At 44.7% G+C, this 23143-nt stretch overlaps 1 protein-coding gene across 1 annotated transcript; it reads left to right on the top strand.

The window, feature by feature from the left end:
- The first annotated feature begins 858 nt into the window (after positions 1-858).
- Positions 859-21926, top strand: LOC104466820 (protein yippee-like 2). The gene is made up of 4 exons (XM_010080369.1): positions 859-1171; positions 18624-18667; positions 19459-19567; positions 20990-21926. The coding sequence occupies exons 1-4, from the start codon at positions 1055-1057 to the stop codon at positions 21077-21079; spliced, it is 360 nt and encodes a 119-aa protein (XP_010078671.1). The 5' UTR covers positions 859-1054; the 3' UTR covers positions 21080-21926.
- The last annotated feature ends 1217 nt before the right edge of the window (positions 21927-23143 follow it).

The raw sequence follows: 23143 nt of genomic DNA, 5'->3' as shown, positions 1-23143 counted from the left end.
CCACCCCAAAACGGGACTTGAGCTGCCTTGCGGCTTCTGTCAGATGATGTTGGATAGTAAAAAGGTGTTTCCATCCTGAGTAGGATTTTTAACTGTCTCTTGTTATCAAGCATAGTCTTCAGAGACTGCTTCTTGCTTTGACTGCTATCAGATTTTCTGAGTAAAATAAAACAAAAAAAACTAGAGTGCAGTTCATAGAGTAGCTTCTACCTTCAGAGCTTGCAGGGAGTTACAAAGGAGAGTGTGATGAGGTAATCCTCCATTTCCCACGTGGAACTGGGGCAGAATGGGGAGAAGAACTGGTTTGGTGACTCCTGCGCTTTCTCGGTGGCTGAGGAAACCCAGGTCCAGCTCCCAGTTTTCCTGTGTGCTTCCAGGGTGTCACATCAGTAAGTCACACAGGACAAGCAGCTGGCATGGCTGGCTCCAGGTCCAGACTTTCCCTCTAGCTAACGGAGCCCGGCTTCTCAAGGGGTTGGTGCAGAGCTGGATCTTACAGTGTGCACTGTAACACCCCGGGGGTGTTCAGGAGACTAGGCTTGATGAAAATAATCTTTTTAGCATCTTTGTGGCTCTATAGTCACTTTGAAATCCATTAAGTGTTGGAAGAATGGAGATTGCAAGTGGTGGGGTGATAGGAAGATGGTAGATAAGAGGAGCAGGAAGATGCAAGGGCAGTCAGCAAGTCAGTGGCTGAGCTGTGAACAAATCTCTGTCCTTCTTGATCTAATCTGCAGACCTGTCTCCTGGCTGCTCCAATTCTTCCCTGCTCTCTCCATCAAAGGCTAGATCATCCTGTGCGCTAGGAGACCATTGTCGCCTTTGAGCTGAGTGTTCTCTGTTCTTTTTTGAACCTAGGTTTGTGTGAAGTCCTTCATTCCCTCTGCCCAAGTCTCTTCCTCTGAAGCGGTCACCAGCGTGTGGAGCCTGCCCCACACCCATCACCTGCCAAACCACGGCCTTTACCTGTGTCTTCCGGTGTTTCCCGTGCGACCCATCCTGCGGGAGTGCCTCCTGGGCCACCCCAGAGTTCACGCAACGCTCAGTGGCTCCAATGGTGAAGATGACAAGGTCCAAGACTTTCCAGGCATATCTGCCTTCGTGCCACAGGACCTACAGCTGCATTCACTGCAGGGCTCATCTTGCCAACCACGATGAGCTCATTTCCAAGGTATGTGCATGACCTCACCCGCAGGTGCTGGGCAGACGCCTCCTACACTCGCATTGTAGGTCAGTTGCTGTTGGAAGTGTCTGGCCTTAACGAGTACTGCAGTTTTTGCTTGGAAAATGGGCTCTCGGCCTAAAGGATCTATTTGTGAGCTGCTGCTTTTGTTTTAAGCGAGCTTGAAAATAGCTGTAGGGGACAGGTTTCCAAATTCGTGCCTCTCAAGGGCTTACTGGTGGTCTGTCTCTTCCCATGATGCTGCCTCCTCCCTCTCATTTCCAGCTGTAAAAATGCACTAACTGATGGGCAGGACTGCGTGAATTACCATCCCGATACTTCTTGCTCATGTATACGCTTGTCAACATAACCAAAGGGTTGTTGCGTGATCATGATTTGGAGGTGAAGTGTCTGGAGATGTTCTCTCTCTTAAACTGTGAGCTGTACCAAGTGACTACTCTAAGGCCCCTACTGAAGGGGAGGTTCTCGGATGCTTATGAAATGTAAGATGACTTTCCAGAGACTGATGAGTTGTGGCTCAGAACCTCGTGTTTTTGGCAGTCTACTAACAAGACACTTTGCAGCGAAAAAGCAAGGGATGGGTGGTAGGATGTGTTCTGAGGTGGGGAGGGTGATCTGTTGGTCACAAGGGGAAGGGTCTTGAGGATAAGCTAATTTAAAAGCTTTCAGAACCAGTAAGTCAGAGGTCTTTGATGCAGAGGCAGCAAGCCAGTAAGTAGATCTCTTTCTGAAGTGTGAAAACTAAACTTTCTCAGAGTGTCTCTTGGAGCCTGCAGTACCTGGCTGTGGTCAGACATCAAGTTTCCAGGTTTTGGCCGCCTTGGCAATCAACTGCTCCACAAAATTTATTCAGCTTATGGAATTTGTGTTCAGAAAAAGCAGACACACCATAAGATTTATTAACTGAGATAGAGGAAATAGCACTGTGAGCCTGGTGTGTATGTGTGCACAACTTAAACTGGTTCAGCTTCTTGCAGCAGCCTTGAGAGAAAGGCCAGGATCACAAGGGGCAGAGGTGCTCTGTCCATCAGAAAGTGCGTAGTGCTTCCCCCCTTCCTGTTTGCACGGAAAAGATAAGAATGTGTCACCTTGCACCAAGGGCATCTGTCCTTACAGGCTTGACACCTTGTCAGCTGTGGAGGTCCTTTTGGATTCTCTCTGTTGGGTGCTCAGACCCGTCTTCTCCCCTTGGAGGCTGTCTCCTTCCTTTTTCTCGTGGTTGTTGCTTAGGCCAGATTGATCCACACCTCAGTGATGTTTTCTCCATGCCAAAGAACAGAAGTTAAGTATTGTGCTATGAATAGTATTGATTGCAGACTGCTCTGATCTTGGTTTTTGCCATTTCTGAATAGACAGGTTTCCTATTAGGCTGTCACTTGTGAGTCACTCAGGGCCTCGTAGAGGCTCCTCTTGTTCTGGTACAATTGCAGTGGCTCTTAGCAGAGCTGTCGGTGAGGACCGCAAAGCCTCAAGCTTTTAAAGAGAGGGAGGTTGTACATTTCCTCAACAGAAAGAAGTTTTGGAATGTGTCAACAGCAGTCGGTGCCCAGGTCTGGATGTGAAATACATTCTGCCTCTCAGACCTGCTGTGTGACTTCAGGCTCCTGTGCTTAGCTGAGATACCTGCAAAATGGGGTACTCATCCCCCTGCCTTTCCCTTGGGAGAGTTGTTACCAGCTGGGTTTTGTGTTGGGACACAATATGCTCTGCTGAATAAAGAAGGAGACTTGGTTTACGTACTGCTTTAATGGTGGATTAGAGTTTGTGCTCTGCTTTTTTTGACGTGGCTGGTTCCCAGCCAGGGAGAACACAAAGCTGTGCATGCCCAGTGGTTTCACCTTTGACACTTCCTTCCCCTCCTTGTTCCATGTCCATGATCCATCGTGTCCTCTGTGCAATGCAGCCAGCTTTGCAGGTGAGTAGCTTCCAGCAGGGCAATGCCAGTGCTGCAGACTGCTTGGAATTTGAGCTTCTAGCCGTCGAGGCATGCAGTAACTGCCCAAGAATGCTGACTGCTAAAATGTGGACACGGGAGGGTAGCAGAGAATGAGGCTATGTGTATTGAATCGTTCAAGTATTAACCACAGTGTGCTACGTGCTTGTATCTGCTTGTTCTAAAAGTTCATTGTGGAGTGTGGTGTAAATTTGTAATAGTGTTGGGACGGCATTGCTGGTGGAACCCTTGCAGGGCTTTGAATGCAGAGGTTTGGGGTTTTAGGTTTTATTTCTCAGAGTTATAAACCTTAATAAGATACATTCTTTGTATAATTGAAAACCTTATAAAAGTAATTGTGCAATCATAATTTGTACGACTGGCTGTTAAATGGAGAACAGAAGGGCAGTCCCTGCCTCAAGGGGTTTCCAATATGTGTAGAAACTTTCCCAGGCAAACTTGAATAGCCATATTTTTATCTGTTTGAGTTAGATTTTAAGCATCTCCCTGAGGCCTTCTGCAGTTCTTTCATCACAGCCTTATATTAACATCTGAGAACCAGGCAGTGCAATTGCCATGCTTGTTTTCCATATGAAAATGTGGTAAACAGAAGGAAGAAACAAGTGCCGTGAGGATTGAAAAGGGAGTGGGAGATTCTGTCAAACCGGAGTGTTTCTCAGTCTACAGTGTATCCCATCTTGAACCTGATTATGGCATGTTAATCAAAACAGCTCAGATGACACCATCTTTGGAAGCATTCCCCAAAAAACAGGCTTTTATGTAACAGCAGGGTGTTGGTGATTTGGCTTGGTGAACTTAATTCCTCTATTCCTTTTGCCCCAAGTTGTGCAGAGACCACATGAGAGCTGTGCTGCTTTGCATGCCATGAGATTCTAACTCCTTTGGATACATAAAAATTACAGCATTGGCTCATGCCACTGGCTGAAGCTCTAGCTGGAGCTGAATCCCAGTAATGTTCTGTGTCAGTCCATACTTCATTCCCTCTTAATCTCTTGAGTTTCCCCTCTTAGCCCTTCAGCACCGTTGTTAACTTACTCTGACTTCAAAGTGTTTTGCTGGGACCAGGTATCTGAAACTTTTTTGACAGAAATGTCTTGGCAGGACAGTTTTTGTTTTCTTTTTCTACTTAAGGAAAACCTTGTGCATTAAAGTGGGTAGAAGGTTTCTCAATAAGCCATTACTATTTAAAGAAAATCGATGCCGAGGCTTTTAAGAAAATCTGAAGCTGTTACATGAAGCCAGTTACCAAAATGTTGCCTGCTTACACGGCTTTTTTTATCTTCTGCAGCTGGAGGGAGAAAGTGGTTTAGTGTGTCTGATTTGTAATAAGATCTAAATTGTGGGTTGGATTGTCTGGCCAAGAAAGGCCTTATTGACTTAGGAAATATAAGGTGATCAGATAGATTGGGTGGAGTAACTGCTTTTCCTTTATATGTTCCTTTGGTGTCTGGGTTAGCATGAGTGGAGGTTCTTGTTCTCTTGTAGCAATGCATCATCTAAAAATCTGTGCCAAATTTAGTACATACTCTTGTTTCATTGCTTTTTCCAATGCCTAAGTGGACTGAAACTTTGGGGACTCAAACTTGCCCTGCAACAGATTCCTGTATGACCTTGAGTAAATCACTTAATGTCTCTGTTCCTCCTTTCCTCACCTGTACAATTGAAATGCTGCCATTTTGTCCAGTCTGCCTGGAAGATAAAGCTTTGGAGCAGGTACTGTCTGCTCTTGTGAATTAGTACACTGTGTCCTAATCCTCTTTGGCTTTACTGTAAAAACAACAATACTATGCCAGGCGACTGTAGTTAAAAAGCATATTTCAATGCCTTCCAATTGCCAAAAAATAAGTGAAAAATGTTTGTTGTTACATTTATTCCCAGGCACAAAATCTCGTGGTTTTTAGAATATTTAAGAAAAATATATATTCAATAATCAATGGTGTCAAAACCTCTCCAGGAAGGAGATCAAGGGGCTTTTCTTGAGAAATGTGCCCTCTGCATCATTTTTAGTGGGGCCTGGGGGAACAGTTAACACAATAGACTTTGAACAGTATAAACAGCATCTCTTCTCTTTCTCAGAGTGGCAGATGTGGTGCTGGTTTCTACCTACTCTCTGCTATTTAAACTCTTCGTCAGCCTTCTCTGTTTGAATTCACAGGTACCTGGTGTCCAGTAGAAAAGGATGAGAACAAGAGCAGAAAGATACGGGCCAAACACAGCTGCCTTAGTGTCTTGGTTGCTGACTTTTTTGGCTACATGAACAGTAATTCAGCAGAAATGTCCCTGATTATGGAAATATGTAGGGAATGTCTTGTGGGCGTCCTGCAGTTTCTTTTTTTCATGAATTACTGTGATCCAACTGCTAAACATCATGCAGTGATGTATCCTCTGAAGTTAGCCTAAGGCTTGCCAAGGAAGTTTAATGTTTTCCTTTGATGTCTGCACAGGACCCTTACTGGACATGAATGTGAAATCCTTCAACACAAAAGGCTGCAGCTCTTCCAGCACAGAGAATTTAGAAAAAGCAAAGAATTTGTGCGTGCCTGACTTTCTCGATTGGGGTTGGATTGTTAGCTAGGGAACGCTTAGAAGCTCTCCTTTCTCAGACAGGAGTTCCAAGGTTTATAAGCAAACCTTGCTCCCAGTAATTGTGGCCTAGCTGCTTCCCTGGCTAGCAGACTGCTGGAGCCTGAGGTTTTTGGTACAATAGCCTCTGGTGATCTTCATGGCACGCTGAAAGCACCAGACTTTGCTCCGTGTTGCAACTGGGGGATCTTAAAAGGATTTCAAACTTTGGTGCCGGCTTTCAGATAGGTTGTGGATGAATTCCGCTACTTGGAAGCGTTTGATTCACCATGTGTAGGTGAAGTAAGCAGCAAGTGTTGGGCTTTTATTTTTTTCTTTATGAGTACATGGGGAATGCAGTGTGTAATGTTAGTGCCTCACTTCTCATGAACCAGCCAGTGTTTGTACGTCTGTTTGCCTTAAGAACGTGAAATTATTTGCTGGGGGAAGGAGCATGCACACAAGCTAACACAATAACCCTAAAATTGCAATGTGATTGTTTGAAAACTTTTAATCTAATGGAAAAAGAAAGAGGCATTTAGTAAGTGTCCAGGACTAGTCAAGTGATAATCATATATTTCCAGCATAGGAAAAAAGCTGTGTGTGGGGTGAGGTGCGTATTCCTTTTTCTTGGGTGAAGTTCTTACTCTTTTTCATTCCATGGGGTTTCTTCTTGCTTTAAAAGTAGGTGTTGTTTCTTCCCAGATATAAGTTTAAGTTCCTAGCTTCACAGTAATGAACTCTTAAGGCCAGGAGGAACTATCACATCTGACCTCTAGAGTATGGGCCAGTGGATTTCATCATGACTGCAGCATGTCTTTCAGAAAAAGCATTTAGTCTTGATTTGAAGACTTCAAGAGGGAAAATTCACTGTTACTCTTGGTCATTTTTTCCAGTGGTTAATCATCCTTGCTGTTAAAATTGGAGACTTGGAATTCTGATTTGTCTGGCTTGTGTTTCCTGTCATTGCCTGTTATTTTCTTTCTTTTGCTGATGAAGTAGCTCTATAGTACCTACTATTTCTCTGTGTAAAAGGTTCTGCTATATAGTAACCAAGGTCACTCTTGATCACTTTTCTGATAGCCTAAACAGATTCAACTTTGTCATGGTGCAGTTTTATAGAACTGGAAAAAATACCATTTTTGTGGTTCTGTTCTATGTCTTTAGCATTTCGACATCTTTTTAGGAATGGAAATGGGGCTGGTCTCATTGTTCCAGCCTCAGACTCAGCAGTAAGATCTTTACACATTTCATAATTGTATTGGCCTTACTGGCACAGTAAGCTTCTGTTCATTTGTTTGCTGTTAGCTCTTTATGCGCTAGGTTTATCAATTTTATGCACATTTCTAGAAGCTGTCCAGTAGCTTTTGGATCCTGCCTTCAGCTCTTGTTCCCTAATGAATTGTCACTTTCAGGTTATTATTCAGAGCTTGCTCTTAATTGCAAGTATTGCTAGAGTTCAGTCTGTAAGTGGTGATCAGCAAAGCAGTTCTGTAAGAAGTCATTAGAGTTTTTAGCTTCCCACTTCACTGCTGTGAACTCGTGGTAAGGCATCTTGTAGTTCTTGGCTTCTGTGAAGTTCAAAATTAAATGTGAGTTGAGAGGACTTCAGTTCTCATTAGAACAACATGTCATCAAAATTGTTAAATGGGAGCTTCTTCCTTCAGCATCTTGACCAGGAGACTGAGCGTTGGTTGGGCAGAGGTGAACTCTTGCTATCGAGCTTGTCCCCAGGACACCTTTACTAGGCAGATTGGTGTTGGCTGTCCTTGCTGTTGCTGGCCTGTATTGCAGCAGGGAGGAGGGGAGCGGGTCTCGAAGGCTTGTCATTTTGAGTACCTCTCATCAGCTCTGAAAAGCCTTTATTTTAGAGGGAATAAACAAACAGAAATGCCCTTTGCAGGAAAAAGTCAGGATATGAAATCTGAGCTGTGTAATGAGTATTTGCAGTACCTATTCCATAGTACAGCTACCGAAATGAGTTCTTTCTGTCCTGTGTAACTGCTTTCTTTGGGGCGTAGCCTACAAGTTACTGTGCTCCCTCAGTTCCTGCTGTCCATAATGGGATCTGAAGACAGGATCAGGCCTTTTATTTAGCCAGGATGCGGTTGTTTAATAGAAGGAGCCCAACGTAATTTGTACCTCCTTGTATAATTGTGTTTTTACAGCAATTAATTGTGCTGTGATTTTAATACATTTCATTCTGTTCCAAAAAAAGAAGGAAAAAGTTAATAATTCAAAATTGGTTTAGAGTTCCCTGTCAAGGAGGAGGGACAGGGTAAAAATGGATTTTTCTAATCCATCACTTTCCTTATGGAAATAACTCTTTTCGTCTGCTGCTTCCTCTGCCTTAGAATTGATGACCTGGGCATAAATAAAATATTGTTCCCATTTATTATCCAGGGAGCTGCCAGGGACAAAGGACAGTGAATCATGAGGGCTTTTGCTGCAAATCCTGAACAACTGGAGCATGGAGTTGATCAGGTCTTGAGCCTTCCTGTGTTCTTTGGGTGTTTCAGTTGGCCCTTGCCGCTGGAAGAGGAGGAGATGCCAGCAGGCTGGGTGGCTTGCTGATGTGGTGACTGCCCTATGAACTTCCCATGCAGGTGTGTACTTTTAATGTGATTTATAGTTGTAAACGAGCCCAGAAAAAGCACAGATATGAGTCTCAACTCTGAGAGCTCTGGTTTAATCTGTAATTTAGTCACATGTGCACTTGAGTGTGGGGGCTACGTGAGGGGGGCTTTTTCACCTGCTACATCTTGGTGAGAAGATCCAGGCTCCTTGGGAGGAGTCTCTTGTGATATTTTCTATTGCAGTCTCATTTTATAGTAGTGGGAAATGTCTGGGGCCCTGTCCTCTGGTGCACACGTTTTTTGTTCAATCCCTATAGAAGGCACATCTACAGTAATAAAATCAATTTCAATACCACAACCCTTTTTTTATAGGAGAGACAAACATTCAGAATTTATGCAACAGATTCAACAAAGAAAGAGAACTTCCGATGAACTTCCTCAGCAGTAAGGTGTACATATGGTGGTTTCATCTCGCTGCGGTGGATCTTATCCAGGGACAGAGATGAGCTGCTGCCCTGGCCGGATCTGCTTTTGCTGAAAAGCATGTCTGCTTTCCTTGTCAGCACTGGCGCTATTGTGAGCTTAGCGGCTGTATTAATGGGATACAGTGTTCCACTGCTACACAGACAGCCGCTATTATGCTGCTAATTGAATAACTTGTTGCATTAGCAGTTTCCATCTTCCATCCCAGTTCTGTCTTGTGTTTATCTCTAAAACCGATACAGTAGCAATAATTAATGTGGAAAGAGAGGCTTTACCACCCCCATCTGCCACTCCTTTTTAAAATGACTTGATTGTTGGGTGCTTTGGGCTGGCATCAACCTACAGGAAGACAGCAGGACTCAAAAATCAGGGAAAAACCCCACAGCTGCTGATGTAGCAATTGCAGATTCACCAGAATAAAATGCATTTTTCATCTATCCATGTCCAGAAAGATATCACTGGGCTTTGTTTTCATCTTCTGTAGTTTTTCACAATAAATAACAAGGTGCTTCTCTCCACATTGCCTTTCTACATACCAAAATGCAAAGGCTTGCATTCGATGGACATGTCTGACTTAAGTGCCAGAGATGCCAAACTCATCTCAACTCCCTTGAACTTCCTGCAGATCTGGGAATGCTGGTGTCTGTTGGGAATGAAGCCATGGAGGTGGAGGATCAGGGTTAATCAGCAGTATGGCCCCAGGCCCACAATGAAGACCTGGAAGATGCAGATTTAATTTCCTTCTTCCATCCCATGTCATCTGGATCGTACAGTGACTGTGAAGCTTACAGTCTCAGGCACTGTGTGGGAGACGGACGGTTCTTTTCCAGGGCTCATGGCCGTGCTCCTCTTCAGAGCTCAGCACACTTCATACAAATAAACATAGCTCCTGCCAGCAGGCATACCTTGGTAGTTTTCCTTGGTTTAGTGTTGGGTAAATGTTGGCCTTCTTTTGCCAAGTGGTCTTGTCGTGCAGCAGGAACTAACCTGTGGTCTTTCTGTGTACATGAATTTGCGGCTTCCTCTCTCCAATCCAACGCTGTTTCCACGGGGCGGCTTGGCTTATCGTTTGGAGTGCTCTGTGGGAAATGAAACAGATCTCTTGAGACACATGCCTGTCCTTTCTCTGCACTCCCTCTTCCCATGGGTTTATAAATGCTCTTTAGGTGTTGCTCTTATTTTTGCCTGATCAAGCACTCTGGTGTCAATACGTACGTAGTCCCAGAAGTTGGTGGAGATCATTAGAAATTCAGCCTAGAGCTCTTTTAGCTCTTCCCCCCAAGAAGAGGTTGCTTTTCCATTAGTCAGTGGACAGTTTTACCTGCACTGTACGTTTGCGTTAGACAGCACTTTTGTTCCCTGGCAGCTGAAGGCAGGGGAAGGACTGGGGATAAAGTGTACACCGCACGAGAAGAAAACTGGACCTGCTCAGAGAACTAAATGCTAAATTCCCTTCCTTTCTACAAGGCCTCTGGTACATCTTGAATCCTTGATCTGAAGGGAGGGCATGTGGCAGCCATCCATGCTCACGGAAACTGCGCTGCCTCGGGTCCGCCCGGTGCTGCATTAATGCAGGAAGGGATTTTCCTTTGGCAGAGAGAAACTGAACAGGGGAGGAAGGGAAAGATCTCTCTCTGATGCAGTGCTCGTGCTCCCTGCTCTCATGGGGCTGCGGGACTCTTAGTCATACACATCTATCCCCCCCTGCTTGGGCTGCAGAGCAGAGGGAGCTCTGTCTCCTGCAGTGTTTACTTTTAAAAGCAATTACTCTGATACTGCATCTGCTTTGTTTCCCACAGTATTTCCATCCTTTTTCATCTTAAAGTTGAGTTTTGATGAACAGCAGCAGCAGCAGCAACCAGAGACCATCAAAATTACAAGAGAAGCCCCAAAATATTGTGAGGTTTTATAGAAGTAACAAATGTAGTGTTTTTTTTAATTTGCCTTCAGTTGTTTGCACCTTTAGTGTTCGCATTTTGAAATTTTGCTTTGAAGTCTGTGGGCTAGAAACACATTTAAAAATAAATAAGAGCAGAGCCGGGGGCTTTAATAAGGAGGCTGAGTAGCACAGGACTCATGATAACATGATGAGAACTAACAGTGCTGCGTTGGAACTGAGTTGGAAGTCTGGAGGGGAGCCTGCCAGGCATGCTGGAGGAAGAAGGGGACAGAGCAGTTTGCAACTACTTTCTGAGTAGTTTTACAGAGCTTTGCTCAGGCTTTAGCTTAGCAGAGTGGTGGCTTAAATTGTATTAGAAATCTTTGCACTTGAGGAAAAACAAAAACCTCTTTTTTTAAATGGACAGGCATACTGACGCATGAATTAATAACTGGGAATTTGCTCCTGGATCCTGACCCATTTAATTTGGTTTGTGCAGCCTATCTGCCTGGGAGCAACACAGCCCCATCAGAGCATTGGTGTCACCTTCGTGTTGTGCTGACGTGTGTTCGAGAACTGCTCCGATGAACAGGACAGAGCAGCATTTCATGGCTCGCTTCTGATGGGTTCAGGCATCTGTATTGTCCCACTTATTTTCAGCCTTCCTGAGCAGCATTGATGTTACGGAGATAATGCTGCAGAGTGTGTGACGAATAGAGTCCTATGATGCTTTTTCTTTAGCATTTTTGTAAGTCTTGTGAGCAGTGCTGATTTTTTTTTTTCTTGGTTTCAACTCCTAAGAACATAAGAAGATGAGAAAAACTCACTTTAACACAAAAAAAAAAAAAAAAACCAAAGAAAAAAACCCAAACCAAAAAACCCATTTTAAGTTCTTATTTAAAAAAAACAACAAAAAAAATCAACTACTGCTTAAATTTGCCTGAATTTTGAGCCAAGCTGAGTATTTTAAGGATCAGGAGGGGGAGGCTGGCACGTGGCACTTCAACACTGCATTGTGAAAGCTGCATGTGTGCTAAAGGGCTCTTGCAGGTTCAAGTAGGTCTAAAGATGGCCTTGGCTGGGGGTGGCAGCTAACTTCTTTCAGCCCCTTTGGAAACTCTGCCCTTCAGCCTCCTCTGGTTGTCACACAGAGGGCAGAAGACTTACACCCGGCTTACACAGTGTTGCTTCTGCAACGTGAAATTGTTCCAAGGGGTGAGGTTCTCCTCTTGCACATGAAGCAGGAATCGGTGCTTTCCCTAAGAAAGCAGGATATAGCAGAAGCATGAGGCTCTCCATCCAGTTGCTGATAATTTGCTCCATCAAATTGACCTTTTCTCTGTCAGCATCGTCATACGGCCTTTTCCGAGCAGCAGAGAATTTATTTCACGGGAGGCAGAGGTGATGCCAGCAGGATAGCCTGCTGGTATTTTTGCAGGTGTGTGTTTGGACCTTTTGCATTGTCTGGCCGCAGTCTCTCCTCACCCACCCTGTGCGGTGAAAGTGCTGAGTTGGTTCCTGTTAGGACAAAAGCCTCTTATCAGAAACATGGCTCACCCCTGCTTGTATCGGATGTGGAGGGATCAAGGGGATTGAATGAACACCTGCTGCTGCCAGGAGGCAGAATGAAAAATTGTAATAACATCTCCTGTCAGAATAAAAAAAAAAAAGTAGTAACATCTTTCATCTTTTCAGTTTGTGCACCTTCCTTCTCACAGACTACATATCCCGAGACACAAACACAGTGTAAAACAGCTCGGATGTGGCTGTTCCTAGGATGAAACACAGCAGCCTTGTCGTTATTCACTGTGTAATCACACAGCAACGTAAACTGCTGGGGAATAAAGCCGTACTGAATTAATTGAATTACTTCAGAGATGAGTTTGGTCCACTAATTCCATATCGACTTTGGGCTTTAAATAGCATTAAGGACCCATGTTAAAACTCAATTATAACTCAGGAGCGCAGTTTGAACAGGGTAAGGTCACATCTGTGCACGAGGTGGAATAATGTAACTGGTTCCCTTGACATGGGTTTGTATCTCACATAATCGGAGCAAAATTGAATCTCAGTTTAATGTGATCATCTACTGTCCCTTCTGTGAGGAAGAACAAGGCGGAATTAATGAACCCTGAGGAGGTCTCAGTCGTCTGTGCGGATACAGGGATCAAGTAATTGAACTCATGCTCCCCTGGGAAATACTGGAGGATGATGCAAGTAGGTGGTTGAAATGGCTCATGCTGTCCAGGGCAGACCCCGGAATCTGCAGCAGGTATTTTTGTAGCTGTATTTTCCCAACTTTCTTTCCACTGTGCAGTAACTCACAAGTAACCTCCTCTTAGAGTCACCATACACCTGGTGCTGTTGCCAGGCGTAGTGGTTCCTCTGAACGCATTTGCAGGACTTATCTTTTTAATCAAATCGTTAGTGCCATAATTAATAGGGCTTGAAAGGTGCCACTAAGGCAGAGCTCTCTCTGTGATATTGGTTGTTAGGTGGGATAGCAACTGATGGGAATTGGGATTAAGTGCTAGAGGGAGTGGGATGGGCGTGAGGAGGGTCCGTGTTTGAGAGCCTATCTTTATACGCAAACTCGTGTGCTCTCCAGTTGGATTGACATCGTGCTTTGGTCATACTTAAAGGTCTCTTCTCCCTATTCAGATTGTTTTTTATGAGAATATATAATCCTTAGGGATTTAAAGGCTCAATCAGCAGCAAGAATAGATAATCTTACAGGCAGTGTTGTGCAAATGACTAATAATGTAAAAACAAAAGTTGTACGTGTAGGTGGGAAGTGAGTGATAACAGTTATCTCTGAATCGATCGTAGGGTGAATTTTTCTCCCACAGGCTTCAGTGCCTCTTAAACCCAGGGGTTCGTAATATTGTTTCTGTTACTCACGGAATTGCTCTGTCCCAGTGGGGATATCACAAGCACAGAAAACATGTCGTCTTTTGAAGAGTCCAGATGGCTGTGGTCATTTGGCTTCTCCCGATGCTACCGCTTCGCATTGCCTAGGACGTGCCAGCTGCCATTTATCTCTGGCGGTGGCTTTGGGCCCTCTGTTCCTCTTTGCATACTTGCAGTGAGAATTATTTGTAGATTTCAGGAACATAGTATGGAGGGGCACGCTCTGTTCCTTTCTCCCTTGTACCTCTTTGGGACCAGTTGCCTTTTGGTTTTGTTTTATTGGTTTGTTAAAGGGCTGCCAGCTGCATATAGGTGAGTGGGGGTTTTCTGTGCTGCAGCCTGCAGAGAACAAGCATCAGTATGGAGCCATTTAGTCCTGGCAACTGCTTCCTATTTTTCCAGGTGATTCCAGCCAGCTCTTTTTGTGTTTAGCCTATTGTCGAATGCCATCACAAAGACTTGGGGTATTAATCCTATCATCTGTTCAGCGTGTGGAACTGCTGAGTGGGCTGTGCAGTGAATGAGAAGCTGTAGGTACTAGGGAAGAGGGCTGTGGTGCATAGGCGTGTTTGGAACACATTCCGAATTCATGCCTTTCCCTGTCTGTACTGATTGAATGTAAAAATTTCCTTCTGTGTCTCCAGCAGTCACTGTTAACGGGAATGCACAAGTGAAAAGGAAGGCAGGTGGAACGTGAAACAGGCTGGAGTGATGGGGGGCATAGTCCTTCTCTGTATGCGTCTGGGGTGTCTGCGTGCTGTTGCTCCACTGAAGAAGGCTCTAAAGGAGTCATGCCCCTTGCTCAGAGCAAACAGAATTATAGATTCAGCATTTCAGATTGAGGCCAGAATATGGACAAATGGACAAAACCAAAATGATAGCTCCCAAGGTCATGGATGTTGAATATATAAGGATTCAGCTTTGAGTCTTGCAGGCTGAGTCCATCTCTTGTGAGCAGAACGTGTCTGCCACAAAGGAGCTGGCACTTCGTAGATGCTGGCTGCGTGTTAGGCTTCCTTCTGCGGCAGATCTGGTTTAACAGTGTCTGTGAAGCCCACACTCCCTGTCCTGCAGGCTGTCTCTCACCAGAGCTGCAGTTCTGCATGGTGGTTCTTTGCCAGCAAATTTAGTTTGAGAACTTCCTACTCTGAAAAAACTTGTGTCTGCCCCCATACTGTGATTATTAAGTAGTCTGTGTGATTGCCCTTTAAACTGTATCCACGATATGATACAAAGAGAAAAAGCTATTTCCCTTAACCCCCACCCCCCCCCCCACCCCCCAGTATTTGTTTTTAAAAACAATGATTTCACAGATCTAATTTGGAACCAGCGCAGCTGATGAGGCTATAATGAGCATCTGTAAATCTGGTGATAGGAACTTCTTAAACCAGAGCAGCTGCCAAAGGCATCTTAACATGGAGCTTCTGCTGTAACAAGAGGAGGCAGCTTGGCAGGCGAGGATCTGCAGCCAAATAGCTGACTGCAGGCTTGTGGTTTCCCACCTGGATGCTCAAATCTGCACTCCTTAGACCCTGCAGCTTTTAGATGCCTCTGCTGAGTGGAGCACCCAGCAGTGGGGAAGGTTTCTGAACGTGAGTAGTCAGGAGGAATAAGCTGTTGTGCATTGCACATCTCAAAAGCATGTTTGGTTTGGTTTTTTTTTTTCAGAGGGCTCAGGCAGGATGGGGAGGGAGAGTTTTGTTGCTGGCATATACAGATGTGTTTCCAGCCAGACATTGAGCGTTAGCAGTGCAGAGAAAAATATGTGCTTGGGCTTTCAGTGGGAAACAACAACAAAAAAATCCTTTCCATTTATTTCAGCTGGAAAGTGATGCCAGGAGCTATTTTTTTTAGCAAATAAGTCTGGATTTATAAGCATATATGTGAGATACACCTTTACATGTGCATTGAGAAAATTACATCAAGAAAATGCATAACATGGAAAGTAAGTCGTCCTGCTGATTGTCGCTGTTCAGGAAAAACCAAGCATGTTGTGGAAATCTTTGTGTGTTTCTTAAAAAAAAAAAAAATAAATCAAATAACATCTGTTTGTGTATAAATAGATCTGTTTCTTCTGATTTCATAGTGCCTGTTACAGCAGGTGCCATTTTTTTTTGGAGTGCCAGAAGAGAAGGAATGTCTCTAGAAAATGTTGAGGTTCCAACACCCAGATGAAACCTGCCTGTGCTGTCTTTGTGAAGATACACTCAGCTTAGTCTTGCAGAGAGCAAATGCACTGGTGAACTTGACAGGGCTGCCAGACCTTTCTCACTTATTTTTATATGATTTACCAAGTCCTTAGTTAGCTGGAGGGTGAATATTAAGACAGGCAGCAGCACTGAAAGCTGAGCAGCAGTAGGTTGAAAAGTTCTTCTTGGGTAGGAGATAATTGATTATTTTTTTTTTTTTCAGTGACCACCCTTAGATGCCCTAAAGTGCTGGCTTGAGCTGGAAGAAAGGGCACCCCTGAAAGGATGCTGCTGTCCCCTGGGAGTGGGCTGGAATAGTGTCCAGTGGGCCCTGAACACAAAGCTGATGGGTTTGGTTTTGTTTATTAAAGACAGGCCTTTGTACAGCAGTAACGGAAAATCCTATTTCTGTACCAATAAAAACTTTGCTCCCGTGATTGTTGTTATTGGCAAACTTAGTCACTGGTGTTTATGGAAAAGTATTTAACTGGGAAGGACTGGAGGGTTAGCAAGCTTCATCTGCTTTCATTTTGCTATGATGGCACAAGTGTTGCTGTGGGACCCTCCGTTTCATCCCTTACCCATCCGCAGTCCATCCTTCCAGGCTGGTGTCCCTCTTCTGCAGCGTGGACAGCCAGTGCCCCTGCTGTTTGCTGTGGCGAGGTGGAGCAGTGCACGGGTCTGGCTTGGACTCTTCTTTCTGGCCTGGGGAGCCATCAGCTTTGTGTCGGTTCCTACTTCACCACACAGGGTGCTGAAACAATGTCCTGTGTGTTTTGTAGCAGTCAGGCTAGACCTAGCTGGCATGTGGGCTATCAGCCAGCTGACAATAACAATAATAAAGAACTTGAGTGCTGCAGAAGGATTAAAAGAAGCTTCTCTAATAAATGCAATTACACAAACATGCTTGAGCCATGTGTCCTATTTAATTCCTGCCCAAGAAAAGAGGCATTCCTCAGGGCACTGCTTTTGTCTCAGTGAAACATAGATCCAAGTGCCTCAGGCATTCTCTCTGAATCCAGCATGGCTCTTCTGTGCCCTGGGTGGCAACTAATACTGGGCTTCAGATTCCTCTGAAGAACAGTTATTCCTTGAGGACTGTGTCAATATTTTTTTTTTTTTTTTGTGCCAGGCAGTGACTTTATAGCTGGCAGACCCCTTGCTGCCATCCAGACCCCACAGGCAGCTCTTGTTGCTGGATCCATCTCCCTGCCTGCGTACCCTGTGGCGTTGTGTTTGCCCACTGTGCCTCTGCTCCAAGGAGGCAGTTGATGAATTCAGATGTGTGTGCACGCAAGAAAAGGGGACCAGATCCATCCACAGGCTGGCTGGTTCTCAGGCATGGCTTTGGCTTTGTCATTGGGCAGGCACAGGGATGCATCCCCAGGGTGGGAATGACAGAAGGGGACAGCCTGGGAAGGCCAGAGAACCCCCAGGGTTGCTTTATGTGACATGGGGAGAGTGCGTTTGTGCTGCCCCAGGGTTGGGTCACTAAATAGATGGCCAGTGTTAGTGGGCCAGGGATGTGAAACCTCAAATGTTTCTTTTTCTCTCAAATGCTCAACTCTTCCCCCTTTTAAAGGTATTTAGTCTGAAATCACCACTCATCTGTAGAAGCTGAGGTTTTAAGAAAACCATTAAATATTCCAAGGTTCCTGGTAAGGTGTAAGGTGAAGGATTAAATGGTCTGGAAAAGCTGCTCTTTGACTCCCAGCTCCGTGCCCCTCAGCGCGTGCATTCCCTGAGGTATCTCATAAGGTAACTTGCGTGCAGAGAACAACTGTGCTCTTGCTCATGAGAACCAAATGTTTAATTCAGTGTGTGCTTGTCAAAGTACATTAAAAATGCAGGTAGCACTTGCTGTGTGCGAGCCAGCTCTTGCAAGCGAGGCACCGTCACAGGGTCATGTTACAGACTTGACACAAATGGAGGCTGCTGGCTCTTGGAAATGTCCCGGGTACCCAGGGTGTCCTGCCAGGCTGGCATTGCCCCGCTGTCTTCAAAATGCTGCCTTGTCGTGGTGATGCTTTACGATCCCAAGGCAGCAAGAGGCAGAGAGGATGTGCCACAACTGGCGATTATCTCTTGTGGTTTTGCTGCTATGTGGTTCTCTCTTGTCCACGTTTGTCTCTATCCAGCTGTATCTCGTCCTGAAGATCTTCCTGGCATCAGTGGGAACATGAAGGCTTGCAGACACCTCAGCAAGGTTAAGGTCTTTTGTAAAATCACTAGAGTAGAGGTTGTGTTTCTGTGCACAGCACCTTGCACAAATAGGTTCCAATCTCTCCGTTTGGTTCAGCATCCACCTGTGGAGTCTTCCTCAGGGGAATTCGTGTGCCGTCAGGTCCAACAGCGGTGTTTCAAAACTGCGGCAGTGCAACAGGAAGCCTCTGTAAGCACCTTGTTTTCAGAAAGGAGATTCAAATCAATATTTCTCAGCAAGGGTGCATTAGGTAAGGTTGAGGCAGAAGCGTGAAATTCATAAACAGAACTGAAAGGGTGAAAATAGATATTGCTGAGATACAAGAGAGAAAAACAGGCTAGCTCTTGAAAAGTACATTGGGCTTGTACAGCACTGGAAATGCTGCTGCCATCAGGTGACGTTTGCAGCGGGCTGCCAGCATGCCTTGTGCAGTGGGGAGGCACTAGAACTGGAGGCAGCTGCTCCCTTCCCGTCTGCAGGACAAGATCTCTGTTCATCAGTGCTCATCTCCTCCTGACATTTCACTTTGTGCTCTTTCCATTTCCAAGGCTGTAATGATGTGCGTTTCTCAGGCCCTGGCTAGCAGTTGCTATAACTACCATTAAAGCCGTCGTTGAGGGCAGATCCTGGTTTAGCCTTATTTTTATCAACCAGCCAACTGAATTTTGTTTTCTTGCCTTTCAGTCCTTTCAAGGAAGCCAAGGACGAGCATACCTCTTCAATTCAGTGTGAGTATAACTTCGTATGTGTCACCTCTGCATCTCTTAGGATATATTTAAGAAAACCCTCATGAAGAAATAAACGAAAGGATAGTCTTCCTTTAGAAAACCTCTGCTTAAGACTTGGGAGCTTGCTGAAAAAGGTTGGAGAAAGAGGCAGGAAATAGCATTGATTTGTATTTGATTTTGTGATGAGGTTTCAGATAAGCAGCTAGGAAAAGGTGGTTTTTTCGTCATCAGATTGAGAAATAAGAGCTAATGGATGAGTCATTCTCTTCTCAGAGAATGTAGTTGGACCAAAGAGTCAGACTTTTGTAAATGTAGAGAATAAATGATATCTAAATAGGAGCTTACTTTTTAGAGCTAGCATAAAAATTAAGCATAATTTTCCCAATAACTGAAAATATTTTTAATGAGATCACTGCTGTGATGTCTTTCAGAAGAACTGCTGATTTCAGTTACATTTTTCAGTTTTCCATTTGAGAAAGTAAAAGTACCATTTTATCAATTTGAAAATGAAAATTTTTATCAAATGCATAATTAGTACAATTTACTAGAATGCTATTAATCTTCTGTTCAAAGCTTTATAGAATTTTTAGTTGAATAAAAATTCTATTTTACCTTTTCGTTCTGTTCTCAAACTGCAAGAGATCTTTGTTTTGGGCACAGCTGTGGGTACTCAGTGTCCTGAACCTCCGGCTTCTGTTTTCAAATACTGCAATAAAATTGCTCTCAGCTTCATTGTAGCATCTTGAAGTGGAAAGACACACTAATAGGGAGCATCTCTCCTTTTTCCCCAGAGTTAATGTGGGTTGTGGCCCTGCAGAGGAGCGGGTGTTATTAACAGGATTACATGCGGTTGCAGATATTTACTGTGAAAACTGCAAAACCACACTGGGTTGGAAATATGTGAGTATCAGTATTTTTTGTTTTTTTCCTGTGGACACCTTTGCTCCAGCCCTTTCTGGAGGTGTGTGTATGGTAGCATGGGCTCGTGGAAAGACCATTAACTTGGGAAGCAGAAATGTGGGTTCTGGTCTGTAGCCACGTCTGTCTTCCTTCCTGCTTTTCCATTTTGCCTCCTGTCTTGTGTTTATTGAATCCATTCAGAGCTGGAGCTCTTTGTGGCTAATGAATTTTTTTTTAATAAGAATATACACTGTGGGCCTGGTTTCGGTGGGCATCCCTTAGTGATACTTAACATAAATGAGGATAACTTCAATCAGTCTTGTGGTTCATGTTGTCTTTTTTCCCAGATGATATCAGAATAATAGAATGATCCATATATTGTTAATCCTGTGTCCTTCCCACTGGAAATTTTATTGAGCATGAGTTTATCTGTTTGCTGTCTCTTGCTCTTCATAAATTCAATTACCTTCAAATAAAGGCTTATGCTACATCCTAATTTCTGCTTCAGGAGGCACACAACGTCCTTGTTTGTCAAAACATTTTGACCAGTGTCTGAACAAAACACATATTGTATCTGTGGCCTCTGGACAGAAATATTCTTTAATAAATCAGTTGAAAGGCTATAAAAAGTAAAGCATCAAAAATTGATGCGGTAGGAATTCATGCAGAAGCACAGCGTGGATCTCACAAATGGAGAAGGACACTAAGTACATAAATTGAGTTTATTGTAAAACAAAATACAATATTTCCTAAACATGGCAGTAAGCCCAAGCCTCTCCAGCAATAGAATTACATTATTTCAGATGCATTATATGCACGCAAACAGCACACCTGAGCACAGCTGGACCGCTTTTGAAGGTTCAGCCTCAATAACAGGGGTCCCTCCTGGTTAGGGATCCATAGATTTCCTTACTCCCCAGTGTCGAAGCACTCTGTGCTTCTGTAGCTGCAGGCATCTCTGCAGAGTGGGTCCATCTCACCTGTCAGTGCTTGTTCGCTCCATTTCCAGTTTGCCATAATCCATCTTGTTCCCAGTGGTAGTGCTGTGACAGCATGTTTCATCAGAGGACCTCTGCATTCTTACCAAACATTAATAAATTCTCACGTCACCCTAGAGACATGGATTTTATCACCGATGATTCCTAAAGCGTAGTTCAAGGAGCAGTTGCTGTTGGGCTGCGGAAAGCTGCATGTTTACATGGTGCCGGTTGTTCTTTTTCTCCAGACTGTAAAGACAGCTAGAAGCAGGATTTAAGATTCTGCCAACATAATTTTCCTGAAAGCCAACAGGAGGACCTGCAGTTTGACTGGTGTACTCTGTAGAGAAGGCTAAAACTTGTACCAGCATTCCTGGATCAACTCTGTAACTGTGACTTTACCTTCAGATAACATCTTGATCCCATTCTTTCTCCTTTTTTTCAGGAACACGCTTTTGAAAGCAGCCAGAAGTATAAAGAAGGCAAATACATCATTGAACTAGCTCACATGATCAAGGATAATGGCTGGGATTGAACAGAAGGAGCCCAGCCCTACCAGCGTGTAAGAGAATGCCATCCAACCGAACATTATATCCAAGAGTGAGAGAGTGACTAAACGCTTGGTTCCATGCATTTAGAGGCTCTGCAGTTTGGGAGCATCTTCACACCCTTCTCCATCTTTATTGGTGACTGGCCTCTAAATTTCTGTCTCTCTGTCTCTTTGCTTTGTATCTGTTTGTGAGTTGACCCTGGCTGCTTCTCTCTCTGTTCTGGCGTTGGCTACGAGAATGCACCGAATGCCCGACAGCCATTCCATGTTGATGAATGTTTAAGTACAAACTGAAGTTGGCTCTGTGGTGGCATTTTGTCAGAAGGTCTCGGTGCGGGAGGAAGACCTGAGTTTTGGGCAGGAGAAGGTGATAGGGGTGGGGAGTGGGGCCCGAAGGGAAGTCATCGGAAGTTGAAACTGTACTTCTCCTTTAAGTCCTGGTTAACCAAGGCTTGAAACTATCTACTTGTCTAAATGGACAGAAAAATACCTCACGGCTGTGTTCTCTCTGAATCATAAAACCGCTGCTCCATCGGTGGAGCTTCAGTCTAAGCCGGCTGAGCACAAGCCATAACCAGTTCCCCCCGCAAGCTAATCACAAATCGGTGTTGTGTTTGCCATTTATGAGCGTGTTGTTTGGGTGGGGGGGAGGACCTGAAGGTTGGAGAGATTCCCTGCCTCTCCTTTTTCTTGCTGTTTCAGGGTAGGTAGGCCAAACATCCCAACAGAGTACAGCTGTGGGGAGCATCCTCACAGCTGGAGAAACCAAATCCTGACTCTTGAGCCCTTCAGAGAGGAGAAAAGTGCTTAAGACACAATGGGGCTGGAGCTGCCGCTTAGAAGATATGATGGGGGGAAGAAGAGGCATGTGCTAGGCAAGAAAGAGGAAATTACATAGAGGAGGATGGGGACAAACTTAGTGATGCAGGATGATACCCCTTGATTTCCTGGCCTCCACTGAGCATCCTTGGGGGTCTTTTACCAATCCTTCACAAGTGCAAGTCGAAAAATGCTGTTACAGAATCTTTTTTTCTTAAATCCCGGGCCCCAGCCATCAGCTCTGCTCTAGGAGCCTGGCAGAGAAATGGTGTGAGAGTGAGGAGAGGAGGGACCAGAGGAGCCTGGCGGTTGTAGCAGTATTGCACAGGTGGATATTTCAAGCCATGAGGTATCCTCCCCAAAACTTTCCCCAGTTTTCCCACTCCCAGAAGCCTGTTGCAGGCACCGGGGGATGGGAAAGAAAAAATAAACTAAAAATCTTCCCCCTACCCCTGAAACAGTCTATGCCCTGGAGTTTAAAGGGGAGGGGTAGATGCGGGCATTGTAACTGCAAGGGACAAGCCTTTTCCATTTTAATTTTTTCATTTTAATTAGTGTGGACCTTCCCGAGGTGATTGGTGGGGAAGGGGCATTGCGTGTGAGAGGGGAGCTGCGTTAGATGTAAATGACAATGTGAAGTTTGCTCTGCAACAGTCCAGCCAGTATCTGGTGCATGACTCAAGACTATTTAACCGAATTAGTTTTATCTCTTTGAGTGAATTTTCTTTTTTGTTGTGGAATTCTTTCAAGTAGGTTAATCCATCAGGGGAAATCTTTCTTAATCCAGAAGGAAAGAGTATTGTGCAGGGGTTTGTAACTCCTTACGAAACCGAAGCTCTGGAGCTGTAATCTGTTGTTCCTTGCCCCTACCCCCAAGCTACCCTCAGTTGGGTGTGGGGATCAGGACAGAGGGCTGGTGGTGAGAAAGTCATTTGCTGTTAAATGAAGGAGATGTGAGCAGAGACGCTACTTAGGGATCAGGGTGGACCTTACATGTTGGTTTCTTGTGCTGAAACCCAAACCTGATGGCCCATCAAAGCAAAGGCTGTTTTTTCTCTTGATGTTCTTTACAACCTTGGAGAAGGAAGCGAGCTGGAGGCTGGCTGCAGCTCCTCCACTGGATGGAGTTGGCTCGGTTTGTGGCTAGGCTGTTAGGAGATGGCTTCTGCCTTCACCCTTTCCGCTGTGGCTGTGCAAACAGTTGCTTCAGCTCTCATTGTCTCTGCTTCC

Source organism: Pterocles gutturalis, unplaced genomic scaffold, assembly GCF_000699245.1.
Source record: "Pterocles gutturalis isolate BGI_N339 unplaced genomic scaffold, ASM69924v1 scaffold13619, whole genome shotgun sequence".
Lineage (NCBI taxonomy): Eukaryota > Metazoa > Chordata > Aves > Pterocliformes > Pteroclidae > Pterocles > Pterocles gutturalis.
This window is presented reverse-complemented; position numbering and strand designations above follow the sequence as displayed.

What these genes read in the sequence shown, in the direction of transcription:
- LOC104466820 (XM_010080369.1), top strand. Translation starts at nt 1,055, where the DNA reads ATGGTGAAGATGACAAGGTCCAAGACTTTCCAGGCATATCTGCCTTCG. An exon ending in ACGATGAGCTCATTTCCAAG is followed by an intron (nt 1,172 to 18,623) that starts GTATGTGCATGA and finishes CTTGCCTTTCAG; the next exon opens with TCCTTTCAAGGAAGCCAAGG. An exon ending in CCACACTGGGTTGGAAATAT is followed by an intron (nt 19,568 to 20,989) that starts GTGAGTATCAGT and finishes CCTTTTTTTCAG; the next exon opens with GAACACGCTTTTGAAAGCAG.